The sequence below is a fragment of the Muscardinus avellanarius genome (assembly GCF_963383645.1).
Source record: "Muscardinus avellanarius genome assembly, chromosome: 12".
NCBI lineage: Eukaryota > Metazoa > Chordata > Mammalia > Rodentia > Gliridae > Muscardinus > Muscardinus avellanarius.
Genome location: NC_137798.1, coordinates 8,913,891 through 8,929,347, shown reverse-complemented (window position 1 = coordinate 8,929,347; position 15,457 = coordinate 8,913,891). Strand labels below are relative to the sequence as shown.

General features: G+C 45.0%; 1 protein-coding gene across 1 annotated transcript in view; it reads right to left on the bottom strand.

Annotated features, from left to right (window-relative positions):
* The window catches only part of FBN1 (fibrillin 1), a gene marked incomplete at both ends in the record, with an annotated part of 239,882 nt that extends 226,197 nt beyond the window's left edge, over positions 1-13,685 (bottom strand). The window contains one exon of the mRNA XM_080708266.1: positions 13,522-13,685. Coding sequence (XP_080564392.1) covers positions 13,522-13,685 — 164 coding nt within the window. The remainder of the gene's footprint in view (positions 1-13,521) is intronic.
* Between the last annotated feature and the right edge of the window lie 1,772 nt (positions 13,686-15,457).

Below are 15,457 nucleotides of genomic sequence, written 5' to 3'. Positions count from 1 at the left end.
CCCAGATAACTCAGTGACCGCGGCACCTGGCCAGATCCATGACCCACAGGACCCCGCCCTCCATAACTCTCTTCTCCTTCACCCTGGAGGCTTCTTCCTCCCCTCTCCTAACAAAATCCTTACCTATCTTTCTCCTTTGGAAGACTCCAAGCCTCCTAGGTAAAAAAAACAAATTGCCCATTTTACTATTTACTTTTACTTAGAACTTATTTACTTTTCTTAGTGTTTTATCGCTAATTTGATACTCCTCTTCTCCCTGTTTAATTTGTAGCTCATGTTATAAAGTTGCTTTTGAAAAAGAAGAAAACAGCCCAAGAGCGTGCGCATGGATATCACCGTCAACATGACTTAGATTATGGTGTGAGATTATCATGCACCAATAAAAGCACAATAAAAATTAACAATAAACAAACAAATAAATAGAAGAAGCCAGGCATAGTGACACTTGTCATCCCAGCATTTGGGAGGCTAAGACAGGATGATAGTGTTTTGTGGCCAGCCTCGGCTACTTAATGAGGCCCTGTGCAACTCAGTAAGAGCCTTTTTCAAAATAAAGAATAAAATAGGGCTGGGGGTGTAGCTCAGAGGTAGAATGCCCTTGGGTTCCATCCCTAGTACCGCAAAAAAAAAAAGAAGAAGAAGAAAAAGATGAGATGATAAAGGACAGGAAAAGGAAAAGACTGAGGCGGAGGAAGGAAGAGAAGAATAAAGGAAGGAAAATCAAGCTGTCTCTGGAATACATTCTCTTTACTAATTGAGACATCTCCATACTTCAGTTGAGAACCATGAAACTTTACAACAGACAATGGGTCCATAAGGCCGACATAAATCCTGTCTCCAGACACCAACATTATAAAATGGGTGGACTATATTTGGACGTAGATGTGTTTAGATACTTATATTTGAATGTAAGTATGACTGATGGTCTAGGAATTCACAGCCCTTCAAAACACTGACCCAAATCACTTGTCTAATGGAGCAGTTCTCCCACTCTGAGCCTCTTGGCTGATGTCTGGAATACATCTTTGGCTGGGAATGGTGAAGATAGGGAATTTCCCTTTTTCTCAACTCTGAGGGAGCTGAATAAATAGACCCAGTGATAACTTTAAAAGAAAAAAAAGCCACTTATGTTGAGAAAGTCCTAAATTAGTCCCAAGAAACTTTAAAGTAGGATTTGATATAGCATAGAATATTCACAATTCATGTCTGACCAGAGTCCTAATTCCGTTTCTTTCTGTGAACAATGAAGCTAATTATTATTTGTCATGATCGAGACAGAAATAATGGAGCTCAGATCTTCTTCAACATCGATTCTGTTGGCAATATGTATCTATTTTTGGTTATCATGAATAACTCCTGATTCAAAAATAAAAAACAAAAAAAATTTTAGGTGGATTACACCAAAACATATATACAATTGAGGGTCCAAGAAACCAAAAGTAAATTTTCACACAGAAGTAAGGTAAAACACACCAAATACCTAGTAAATTTAGAGTGCACGTTAAATTTGCCACTGAGTTTCTTAAAAGCTAAAGTAAAAAGGTTAAGAGTTTTGTTAAGTCTATATTCAAATAAAATGTGCCGGTTTATTAGGAACTATAATCTTTTTTCTCATGTATGTGTGTGTGTGTGTGTGTGTGTGTGTGTGTGTGAGAGAGAGGGGGGGGGGAGGGAGAGAGATTGGGAATTTAACACCGTGGAATTCTACCTCTGAGCTACACCCTCAATTCTATTTTATTTTATTTTTTAATTTTAAAACAGCGTCTCACTAAATTGCCGTGGGCCTTGCTAAATTACAGAGCCTGACTTCAAATCTGCAATCCTCCTGTCTCAGCCTCCCAAGTATGGGATCATAGGCATGCATCATCATCCCCAGTTTTGTTGTTAGTTCCTTACATGCAAAAAAAAAATGTGGACAAACTAAGAACAATTCCCTTCACATTCATCCAGCTGAACATGAAAACATATTTTTCTTTTTCTTTCTTTCTTTTTTTTTTTTTTTCCAGTACTGGGGATTGAACCTCTGAGCCATACCCCCAGCCCTATATTTTTTTAAGTTTTTATTAGTGCCTTGTTTTTATACATCATGATGAAGCAAAAAACTTGTGTAGACATAAATGCACACATCACCCAGCCAGCCCTAGTTTTTATTCTTTATTTTAAAACAGGATCTTACTAAGTTGCGGAGGGCCTAAGTAGCTGAGGCTGGCCACAAACCCAGACCCTCCAGGCTCAGCCTCCCAAATGCTGGGATCATAAGCACGCACCACTACGCACGGTCGATGACATATTTTTCAAGGAGCATTTTTCATTCTGAAGTTACACCAGCAAAATAACAAGGAAGCATACTCAGTGGAGGTATAAGCCAGTCTGAGTAGATCAGGTTAGAATTCAAACATGAAGTATCTGATTATCCTTCTCAAAGAACCACTGCTTCGGCGTTCTAGCTGGTCTCCAAAGAGGACCACAGCACTTCTTTTCCCTGCGGACACATACTGCTCTTCACAGGCCAGTGAATCCCATAAAATTTCAAGCCATGCAATCCCAAGTCCTTATGACTCCAGACTAAGTTTGAAGATAGTCTGGCACCTTCTACTGTCAGGCTTTTGGAAAAGGAGGTTCATCCTGAGCTGCCATGTAAAAAGCCTCGCTTTGCTGGTGAAGAAACTGGGCAGAGCAAACAATCTGAGACTATTAGGAGGAGAATTGAGGCACGCAGCCAACTCTGAGAACACATCAGCCCATTCAAGCCCAGCCAGCCAGCCCCCTGCCACCAAAGTCAGTCTGCAGGCCACACTTGGGGTAAAGCATGCAGCCAGGGGTCAGGAGGCTGTTATCCCGGAACCAGCCCTAGCAGACACCATCCTTGAGCCAGGCTTAATCGCTGCATCCGGGGCTCAGTTTCTCCATTTAGAAAAACATATTCAGTGGCCATCCAGTGGGGCAGGCCCCAGAAGGAGATTGCAGGACAGAGAGCCTTACAATCTCAACACAGCCAAACAAGAGGATCTTTGCCATCTCTATTCCCTTCCCTACACCCGTCCATTCTCAACCACTTCAAGTAAAAAGAAGGGCAAGCCCATACAGAGTCAAGAAGCCATGCCCCTGCACAGTCCAGCCAGGCGTTATGCTGAGCAGGAACAAAGCCGCCCACTGCGCCCTGGCTAAATCCGGGATGTTGTCCCTCCACAAGAGGGAAGCTGCGTCCCTCCTCCTGTCTCTAACCACTTAGCTGTGTGCACACTAGCAAGGTTGCAAACTGTACAATTCTAGAGCCCACCGGTCTTGTTGGCTACTGCAAACAGCGTCCCTTGGAGTTGCGCAGCGCAGACCCTTCCCAACCGCGCTCCACATCCACGGCCCCAAGCACTTCACAGCCTTCTCCTCTCACGCCGTCTTCACACAAATATTGCCTTTATTTCTCTCTATACTTCCTCCTTGCTCTGATTTAAATGATCGACCTCGCTGGGTCAATCAATCAAAGTGTGGGGATGGGGGAAGGGCTAGTTGGGTGGTGCGTGCGTGTATGCCTCCACCATCTTGTACCCAGTTAAGATGTATGACTACAGTGCGCCAATAAAAAAATAACAAATAACAAAGTGGCTCAGGTATCTCTAGCGGTAAGTCAAGCAAACCAGACCTCTGCCTTCCAGAAATTCTCAGTCCTAGCGCATGGTCATTTTCTAGCACATAGATCAGAAGCTGGTAAACCATTTTTTTTTTCTTTTTTCTTTTCTTTTTTTTTTTTTTTCAGTACTGGGGATGGAACTCAGGGGCATTCTACCTCTACCTCCAAGCTCCTCCCCCAGCCCTATTTTTTATCCTTTATTTTGAAACAGGGTCGCACTAAGTTGCGGAGGGCCTCACTAAGTATCTGAGGCTGTCTGCAAACTGCGACCCTCCTGTCTCAGCCTTCCACATGCTGGGATTACAAGTGTAAAACCATGCCCATCTTGGTAAGCCATTTGTTTTTAATTTTTTTGGTGTATTGTTGTCATATATCTTAATGGGGTACAAGATGGTGCAGGCATACATGTACACACCACTCAATTATCCCTTCCCCAATTCCCACCCCATTCCCTCCGTTTCCCTCCTTCTCATGTTGGGCTTAGTGATTGACTTTGACATGTTTGTGAATGTACATCATCATGAACATTAGAGAATTTCCCTCTTCCCCCTCCCATCCCCTCAGTCAGGTCGCCTTATTTGCTCATCTATGGTTTCTCCTTCTTCATCTAGAGTTCCTTCTATGACCTATTTTCTCCCTAGGTTTCACATATTAGGGAGGGCATCCGATTTCTTATTTTTGTGACTGACTGACCTCACTAAGCATAATGTCCTTCGGTTCCACCCATTTCCATGTAAACGACGTAAGCCATTTCTGTAACAAACCAGAGGCCACGCTGTCTCTGCTGCAGCTTCTCCAACCCCGCAGGACAGAGCTCAAGTGCAGGAACAAGTGGGTGTGGCTTCATTTCAATGAAGCATAATTTTCCACAGCAGTTGGCTGTGGTCCAGTTTGCCATCCCGAGAAGACTTTCCCTGAAAAGCCTTTCTCCCACCCTAGCACCATGCTTCCCTTGGCTTGTCATTGCATCTGTCTTCAACAGATGCTAGAAGATCCTGGAGAAATCACGGTACCCAAAGGATGGATGAAAGAAACGTAACCAGCCACTAGATGTATTATAATTGAAAAGCAGTAATATAATATCGGTGAGCAGTAGAGTAGAGGAAAGTAGACCAGGGAGAGGGAGAAAGGAAGGGAAAGGAGAGGTCCTAGGGAATAAAACTGACCAAATTATGTCATGTGCATGTGTGAATATATCACAAGGAAAGCCAGGCATGGTGGCACACGCTTGTAATCCCAGGTTCGTGGACATTCTCGACTATTTAGTGAGGCCCTTTGCAACTCAGTGAAACCCTGTTTCAAAAAGAACAGAGCTGAGGGTGTAGCTTGGAGGTAGAATGACCCTAGGTTCCATCCCCAGTATTGCAAAAAAAAAAAAAAACCTATCAGGTATAATTGCATATGCCATTCATTATATAAAATACCACATGTGTTTGGAGATATATATGTATGTATGTACATATGTATGTATGTACATATGTTAGATAGGAGTCTAATTTCCCAACTGTACTCCCTACTAGTTTATGTCCCTGGAGTAATTAACAAAACTCTGTATCACTGATTCCTTGCCCACTAAATGGGCAAATAATAATAATAATAATAATAATAATAATAATAATCATCTCCCTAATAAGGAGCTATGTATTAAAGGAAGTAATATTTGTATAGTGTAATAATTATGTGATATATAAGACCTTGCTAATTTTTTACCATTATTGCTGCAATTTAATGTAAAAAAAAAAAAAAGCTACTGAGCTTATAGGCAATTAAAGCCAAAACGGAAACAGAAAGAAATAACTCATCCTACCAGTGAGGATTGGAGACACAGACTGGTTAGAAATGGAAAGAGAAACTCCTTGTACAACTCTACTCTGAGAGATTTCTCCCAAGAAACATGTGGGCAGAAGGTTCTAGATGATTTAATGAGCAAAACCACCAGTTTAGGACCCAAGGCAATGTGAAAGGAAGATGCCCATGGATGACTTTCTACCCCCTGAAACAAAAACTAGAGGCATAACAGTAAAGTATGCGTGCTATCAAGGTCCCTGCTGGTTTTGACATTCTATGGTTCTTCCTGGGTTTTATCAGTGTCTTTGCAGAAACTTGATGGAGAACATTTCTTCTTTGACCGAATAACATTATGTGATTAACTATACTCAGGATGTATAAACTAGTGCAAAAGAATATTAGGAATTGTAAGTGGAACTTTACAAATGCCTTCGTCCTACATTTTTGTCGAGTGGAATGAGAAACCAAAACCGTAACCAAAATTGATGGAGAAAGAAAAATTAGGATTAAAACGTTGTCTTTGAAAGTAGCCTCTGCATACCTCAGCTATCACTGTAAAAGGAAATTAATGAAAAAGGACCCATCTCATAGAGAGGTTGTGAGAATTACATTAATTATCACATGGAAACCAAATCAGTGTCTGACATGTACATATAAAGGTTACCTATTCTAGCTACCGTTCTTATTACAGAGGGTCCTGACTCTGTTGGATTTACAATTTTTAACTTTGTGATGGTGTGAAAGAGGTATGCACTCACTAGAAACCGTACTTCCAATCTTGATTCTTGAACTTGGAATTTGTCCTGAGAAGCGAGTATGCAGGTGCGAAACTTTCTCTTGAAATGCTGGGCAACAGTTCTCAAGATGGATTTGCTTCACTTAACCCTAGACTTCAGGTATCCTGCGGCCTCTGTGCTGAGTCCTGATTCCTGGTTCTCTACCCTCTCGCTCACTCTTAAGGACATGAGCTATATTTCTCTGCCATCCCACAAGTTCAGATCAGAGTGGCATTCGACCAAGACTCCTGAATTAATGAACCCTTTGAAACCCCATTCAGGGACATTCAGTGAGTGGTAAAGGGTCATGACAGGGTGATGGTCTTTGACAGTTGTAGGATCTAGTGGGAAAATCGTTGTGAGACATTAAATTTTCAAAGACTTGCCATGTTAGTAGGGGCTGATACATTATTGATCTGAATTATTTTCAAAGAAGTTCATGGTAAAAAAAAAATTTAAGATAGTAAGCTTATTTCTGATGGTTAATACTATTTTCTGAACTTATAAAAAAAATCTAGAGCTATTCTTTGATATTTTGTCATTGTAGAAGACTTAGCCACCTATTTGTTTGAAAATAAAAAAGCCAGAAGTCAAAAGAATTAAGTTGCTAAAGTAGTCCCATTAAAATAGGGCTAGTTTTGCCAGGCGTGGTGGCGCACGCTTGTAATCCCCGCGCTTGGGAGGCAGAGACAGGAGGATCACGCAGGTTCGAAGCCAGCCGCGCTGCCTCAAGAGACCCTGTTTCCAAATAAAAATATAAAATAGGTCTGGGAGTGTAGCCCTGAGGTATAAGGGTTTCCAGGAACCCCAGTACCACCAAATATATATACACTTAGTTTCTAAAAATAAATAAATGAATAAACTACTCTGTCTCTCTTTCAAGAAAGCATTCACACTGAAAATTAAAGGTAAAATCCCCAAATTGTCTAGGTAAGCTATTTAGCTTATTGTATGAATAATTTCTGATACCAACAATTTATGAATTTTTGTAAACAATCTCTATGTCCTAAATGCTACAGTATGAGTTACATACATCAATATTTCCCCTCTATTCTTTTATTTAAATGTTTGCTGGTGGAGTGATGGTACACACCTATAATCCCAGTACTTGAGAAGCTAAAACTGGATAATCTCATGTCCAAGACCAGCCTGAGGAATTTATGGAGATTCTCAGCAACCTAGCAAGATCCTGTTTTTAAAACAAAACAAAACAAAATTTAAAAAGGGCTGGGAGTATAGCTTGGAGATAGAATGCTTCTTGGAGATAGAATGCTTCTGGGTTCAATCCTTAGTACCATACACACAGAAAAAGTGGAATTACTGAAACTTTCTATTTAGAAATCTCTTCTTAAATTGTGCTCCAATATTTTAGCTTAATCATTACAGTAAATACAAAGTCAAGCCAACCATTGGCAGAAGTCTTTTCCCATATTTAATTATCAGCCCATCTGACTTCAGCTGAAGTATTAAAGTTCTCTTTGTAAAGTAAAATGGACTTTATGAAGTTTACAGAACCTTTTCTGTGTTCTCTGTTAAAGTTCTTTATTTTAATAACAGACTTCTGTGTAATTAATCCCGTGGAGTTTCCCATCACATAATCTAGCCTGTGTATGAACTGTTCCATGTGTATTTTTCTGGTAACAAGACCTCTGAAAAAAAGTAAACAAATAAACAAAGACCAAAAGAAATCACATGCAAAGGGGATAAACTATGTGAAAATCGACCGAGTCTCATACGCACATAAGCTGGGTAACAGGGATAGAGACTCGGTCCATCTTACTGGAGATTTAGGAAAAGGAGATCTCACTGTAAAGAATGTTTCCCTTTGACATGAAACTGTAATATTTCCTTATTTGGGAGTTAAGCAATAAGGCACAAATAAAGGGTGCATAACTACTGCTATTCAAATAGAGTTAGTTGTGTGTGTGTGTGTGTGTGTGTGTGTGTGTGTGTGTTTAAAAGTACTGGACTGTCTCCCACACTTTTTGCCTAATCATTGAAGTTTAGAACTTAACTGAGAAAAATCCTTGTGAATTGAAATACAGACAAAAAAAATAAAAGTTAGGAGTTTATTATTTCTCATAAAGTCATTTCACACATGCTAAGCAATGCCCGGGCAAAGGAAAACGACTATACATATTTACTATTTGAAAATATTTTGAAACTTGCAAAATTCTCTTTTGGAAATTGAGAAAAAAACAATTTTCACAGAGTGAATGGAGACCACACTCATTCCATTAAAAAAAAAAAAAAAAAGGATTTCCTGTAAAAGCAGAAATTGGCGACTTACTCTAAGAAAACAGAGCAAAAGCCGGGAAGAAACTTGAGGATGCTTAAATTTCCACTGTGGAACAACTTCTGCTGCCCACTGGGGAGGGAAAAAAAAAAAAAACACCTGCAACAGGATGGGAGGTAAGAAAGACAAGCTAACACCCAATGAGGGAAAGACCAGACGGGCTCTTGGGCTAAGGAAAAAAAAAAAATATATATATATATATATATATATAATCTTTAAAATAGCATGGTAAGTTTCACAGTCATCTGCCACTTCAGAGAAAAATTAAAAGGGCACCATTTGCTGGGGTGATTAGACCAGGGCACATCGGACACTGATGAGCATAAGTTGCCTTTCCGCTAAGGGAAATATTAGTGAGGTGCTGAAAGCTGCTGCCACCAACTTCACATCAGGGGTGGCAGATCACTTTGGCTTCATAAATTATGCATTTCCATCAAAATGGCAAATAAGTTTTACTGTAGTCAAAGGGGTTCATTATTTTTAAGCGGATAATATTTTAATGAGCCAAAATAGAAATTGTAAGCAATAACTGGAAAAAAGTAATGCACAGCTACTTTTCCTGATGATTTACACAGCAGTGCATGGATAAAAGACTCATTCATATGCAACTGCAATAAGTAGAGAGAATGAATTTCAAATGCAATTCAAATTTAACATCAGAATGGGTGTTTAACATCTATGGGAAAACTTTTGATCTAGCAATTCTACGTCTGTAACTTTATATCACATGTAAACTTACACCTGTATATATAGGTATGTAGAAGAGCGTTAATAAAATATTTAATATAATCTAAAGAGATATCATTATGGAGCTACTCTAGCCATATTGTGGAATTCTATACAGCAAGAAAACACAGTAGGTAGATCCACGTGAATTAATAAATGGATACACTAAAGTTAGAAAAAAATAAGGTGACCAAAGTTCAGAACATTATGTATGGTATACTTCATGTATTAAAAAGATACGTACAAGCCGGGCGTAGTGGCGCACGCTTGTAATCTCAGTACTTGGGAGGCTGAGATAGGAGGATTTCAGGTTTGCAGTCAGCCTCAGCTAATTAGTGAGGTCCTCTGCAACTCAGTGAGACCCTGTTTCAAAAATAAAGAATAAAAACTGGGGCTGATGGTGTAGCTCAGAGGTAGAATGTCCCTGGGTTCCATCTCAGTACCATGAAAAAAATGTACATATGTGCCTGTGTATGTATACATATATATAATATGTATACATGTGATATACATGTGCATGTATACATGCTTATGTGTGTATACACGTGCCTATAATATTTCTAGAAAAATAAATAAGGAACCGTTCTCTAAACAGTAGGAGGGAGACACTTTTAATTGTATATCCTTTTATTATTATTATTATTATTATTATTATTATTATTATTATATTTATTTTGGGGGGGTACTGGGGTTCCTGGAAACCCTTCTACCTCCGTGTTACACTCCCAGACACCTAATTTTTATATTTTTATTTGGAAACAGGGTCTCTTAAGCCAGCGCGGCTGGCTTTGAACCTGCACGATCCTCCCGTCTCCACCTCCCAAGCGCGGGGATTACAAGCGTGCCCTACCATGCCTGGCTTTGTATATCCTTTTAAATAATTACTTTTGACTCTCAAATACAGATGGATAACTTTAAGGATAACGTGAAAATTAAAAACACTCAAAATAATTACTATTCTGCTAATACTATGTTTTAGGAAGTCTTTAGAAATGTTCTACAATATGATATAGTCCACTAGTGATCCAGTCCTATGAGAACTGCAGGGCGTGGTGGCGCACCCTTGTGATCCCAGCATTCGGGAGGCTGAGACAGGAGGATCACGGTTCACAACAGCCTCAGCTACTTAGTGAGGCCCTCTGCAACTCAGTGAGACCCTGTTTCAAAATAAAGAATAAAATATAGAGCTGATGGTGTCGCTCAGAGGTAGAATGCCCCTGGGTTCCATCCCCAGTAATGAAAAAAAAAAAAATGGTATGAGAAGTACAGAAAGGCATTTTAATGATAAAAAATATAAACCCCAACAGAAATAAGTGGTTTTTGAGTAAAAATGTGGCATTCTGTTGAGCAACAGAGGAAAACTTGGTGTCTGTTTTCCCACTGTTCTGTTTTCCCACTGGGTCTGTGCCCCCAAAGGAAACCCGCGGGTCCGTCACGGCACAAGGAGGAGACAAATGTCTGGCCAGACCCAGTATCTCCCCACAGAGTTTTATCCACAGAATTAAACTCCATCTTCCTCTGTCTGCATACACAGAGGCAACTCCATCAAGAAGAGATGGTAAGATAATACTGTAATGGCAGAAATTTATTTTTGAGGGGAAAATGCTGGACTCAATGAAGCCCCCCACACTTTTTTTTTTTTTTTTTTTTTGGTACTGGGGTTCCTGAAAACCCTTCTACCTCCGGGCTACACTCCCAGACATATTTTATATTTTTATTTGGAAACAGGGTCTCTTAAGCCAGTGCGGCTGGCTTTGAACCTGCGCCATCCTCCTGTCTCCGCCTCCCAAGCATGGGGATTACAAGCGTGCGCCACCACGCCCGGCTTAATGAAGCCCCTTTGAGAACACGTGAAATTCAGAGTTTCACCCCGTTTCTTGAACTTGCCACCTGCCTTGCAAACACAGGACAATTAATGTCTGCTGCATGAGGCGGATCAGAAAATTTCATGTCCAACATGTTTGGAATCCTCAGTTCAATTTTCACAAAGGCCAAGACGGAATTGAATTAATCACAACTGTTTTCTGGGATGACAAAATCAGGCGCACATCCGCTGACCTTATTACGTGAGAATATCAGTGCCAATCTCAGCACCATATGTGGGGACAGGAGAGGGGGCAGGCTCACCGAGGGCTGTGTATATGTGCCACTCTCACGCTGAGCTGCTTTACGATGTGTGATGACAGTGCTCTAATAATCGTGTACACGTACATTCAGTATATATAAACATAGGAAAGAAAAAAATCTTGCACATTTTAGCAGTCTGAGCATTTTACTCTGACAATCATTCTATCTCTAGTTCAGACTAAGATTCAAAAAGAGGTCTGGTGCCTTTACTGAACATTTTCTTCTCTAACCTGGATCATAAAAGCGCAAATTTTACTACATATACACGACTAAAAACAGCCCCTAACAACAACAAAAAAAGAGTATCACAGGGACCCCTTCACCCAGGGCTACACAATTAGGCTGCGATCACTAAGTGAGATTTAGAATTTAATAGAAAATCTGACTTCATTTCACAGACTCCTCCAGAGAGATAAAAGGAGCCATCTGTAGTCTATCCTGCCCACTCTATGGAGACCTGAACTAATCTCAGAAAGAGACTTCTCCGGCATGGCCAGGTGCGGCGGCGCACACCTGTAATCCCAGAATTTGGGAGGCTGAGACAGGTGGAGACTAGCCTCAGCAATTTAGAGAGGCTTTCAGCAAGCTGGAGAGACCCTGATTCAAAACTAGGGCTGGGGGTGTAGCTCAGAGGTAGAATGCCCCTGGGTTCCATCCCCAGTAACACAAAAAAATTAAATAAATAAATAAATAAATATAAGCCGGGCATAGTGGCGCACGCTTGTAATCCCAGCATTTGGGAGGCTGAGACAGGAGGGTCACAGTTTGAGGCCAGCCTTAGCTACTTAGTGAGGCCCTTTGCAACTCAGACAGCCCATTTCAAAATAAAGAATAAAAAATAGGGCTGGGGGCGTAGCTTGGAGGTAGGATGCCCCTGAGATCCATCCCCAGTACAATAAATAAATTAAATAAATAAATAAATAAATAAATAAATAAATAAATAGGGCTAGGGGTATAGCTTAGAAGTAGAAGGCCCCTAGGTTCAATCCCCAATGCCTCCCAAAAAAAGGAAGAGACTTGCCATCTGAAAATTCCCCCTCCCCACCCCTCATGGTACTGGGAATTGAACCCAGGAGCTTTCTGCTTCTGAGCTACACCCCCCAAATTCTATTTTTTATTTTTTATTTGGAAACAAGAGTCTCACTAAGTTGCCGAGGGCCTTGCTAAATTGCTGAGGCTGGCAGTGAACCTGTGCTCCTCCTGCCTCAGGATTACAGGCAATGGGCCACCACACCTGGCTCGAAAAACTTCAAAGGAAGCATAGTACTCCCACTGGCCTTCAATTCAGGGAACTGACCGTCCGATTTGCCTAATTTAAGTGTCTCCTGCTGAAACCATTTCTGTAGCAGGGGCATGGGACCGGGGAAATGGTGCTCCGCGTACCTAACACGGACACGGCTGGTTCAAAAGACACTACCGCGGCAATGGCCGCAAGACGCGACCCAAACACAAGTTCTCAGAACCTCTGGACCTGCTGGGCCTCCAGGGCAGACCTGGGAAAGGCCCAGAAAACTCCGTGCCTACGCTGAAGAACACGATGTACAGGAGACGGACTCTTAACCTCTTTTTCCTTTCTTTGCTCCTTTGCAAAGAGCCATCTGTGAAGATGCCCACGGGGAAAGAACTTTCCCTACACACAGCCGGAATGGGAACGCGAAGGAAAAGAACCGCTTTCCCTATTCTCCCAGTCGCAGCCCCTCCCCTCCCCAATCTGCCCTAACAATGGCCCCCCATTTTTTTTTTTTTTTTTGGTAGTACTGGAGGTGGAACCCAGGGGCATTCACCTCCGAGCTCCACCCCCAGCCCTATTTTTTATTCTTTATTTGGAAACAGAGTCTCACTGAGTTGCAGAGGGCCTCGCTAAGTAGCTGAGGCTGTCCGCGAACCGCGATCCTCTTGCCTCGGCCTCCCAAAGGCTGGGATTACAAGCGTGCGCCACCACGCCCGGCCCCCAAATTCCTTTTGACCACGACCTCCCCTCGGGGCGCGGGTCCTTCAAGAGCCAGGTGGCGTGGCCACTAACGCGAAGCCTGGGCACATCCTAGGCGCCCCCGAGGTCGTCTTTCCAAGGACCCTTCCTCCAAGGTGGGGAATCCACCGGGTCTGCCGGCTCCGGGGGTCTCAGCTCGGGAGAAGGGGGCGGGGAGGCCCCCAGCCGCGGAGCGGACCCAGCCCATTACCCCTTGAGCGCGTCGTGTCCTCCGCCGCCTCTTCTCTTGGCCCGGCTGGCTCTGGTCTCCTTCGCGTTCCCCGTCTCCAGGTTGGCGTCCGCCCCCTGGCTCGTGGAGGAGGCCAGGAGCACCGCAAACCCCAGGGCGAGCTCCAGCAGCGCCCCTGGCCGCATGATGCCCAGCGGCCGCCGGCTCCCGCCGCCCTCGCCGCGCCCTCGCCGCCGGGTCCTCCCGCCTGGTCCGAGGCGCTGCTCCCACGTCAGGGAGCCCCTGGCAGCTGCAAGACAGAGACGGATCCCCAGGCGGGGGCGTCAGGGCCGGGGGATGCTGGCGCCCCGGTCCGCTCCCAGCCCAGCCCAGCCCGCGCAGGGCGCAGTCCACTTGGGGAAGCGCAGACCATTTGGTCCACAGCTGGCTGCAGAGCCCAGCTGCCGAGCCAGCGGCCCCGCCGACCCCGGCCTTCCGGGCGCCGGCTGCAGCCCGCGCGGTACCCAGGTCCCGGGGGTGGGGAGCCCCGGGGCGAGTCCTTTTCTCTTTCTGCGACCGCACCAGTTGCGCTAAGTTGCGCGCTCTGGACGCCCCGGGCCAAGGCGCCACCACGGCCCCCCGAGCATCCCCGGCGGAGCCCGGCGTCCCGAGCCCCGGCCCCGAGGCTGTCAGGCTGGGGAGGCCGGCGCCAGCTGTGGACGCCCCCGGACAGCCCCTCGCCCCGGTCCCTGCGCGCACGCACTCCGGCCCCGCGCCTCCCCGCCCGGCCGGACCGGGGCTGCACCCACTGGGCAGGCGGCGGCTCGACCCGCGCGGCGGCGCTGATGCTCCCGGCTCTGCGGCAGCTGCAGGTCCCAGCTGTGGCCGCCGGTCCGCCCGCGGCACCCACAGTCTGCGCCGGCTCCCCCCGCCCCTCCTCTCCCCACCTCTTCAAGTATCGTCTGCGCAGCGGTTTCTCGCGAGAGAAATACTTTAAAAAAAAAAAAAAAAGGAAAGAAAGAAAGAAAATGACACCCCCCTCATCAGCACCCCACCCCCGGCCCCATCCATCCTCCCTTTCCACTCCCCTCTGCCAGCCTCCGCCTCCGCGCGGGGCCTCCCTCGCTGGTTGGATTAAGTGTGCGGTGGGAGGAGGCAGAGGTGATCGGGTCCTGCCCAGCCTGGGATTTTTGTCCCGGGGTGGGGAGGCCAAGGGCTGGGAAGAGGCGGAGTAGCGGTTTAGCCCGCTCCGCGGCTGGGAGGTCTAGACCCCAGATTAGCTTCTCCCGTGATCGGGGAAGCCCGGAAAGCTGGGCCACCTGTACTAGGAATGCGCTCTGTAGACCACGGCCCGGAGGCCTGAGGCCCCGGCAGGAAAGGAGGCTGGCCCTGGCCACCCGCCGCTGCAGCCTCCCTGCGCCTCCCGGGTCCAGCTCTGAGCAGACCAAAGCCAGGAGGGTGGGGCGGGGTGCTGCACACAGCTGGGGGCCTGTGAGAACCAGCACTAGCCCAGAGCAGCGGGGCTCTGCTCTGGGAAGCCCACTTGCCGCGCAGTGTCAAGGGTCCACTGGAGGCGCGGCTCTTCCAAGACTGGATCCAAGCCACCCAGCCCAGGTTACATCCAGGGTGATGGCAGAATCTGAGCCAGATTCGGAATCAGGGGCCTGTGAATATTGGAGCCTGGGACTCAGGCTGGGGAAGGAAAGGGATGGTCCTCTTGCCCAGCCCACAGTTAAGACTGGGATTTCCCTGGATGACCCCAATTTCCTTCTCTCTCTCTCTCTCTCTCTCTCTCTCTCTCTCTCTCTCTCTCTCTCTCTCTCTCTCTCACACACACACACACACACACACACACACACACACACAGAGCCAGGACTGCCTATTGAGAATCTCACAAGGCACCAGAGCATGCAGTCCTTATGACATCCTTATATGGATAAGATGCAGTGTTCCCTGCAACCCCGGGAAGGATTAGGAG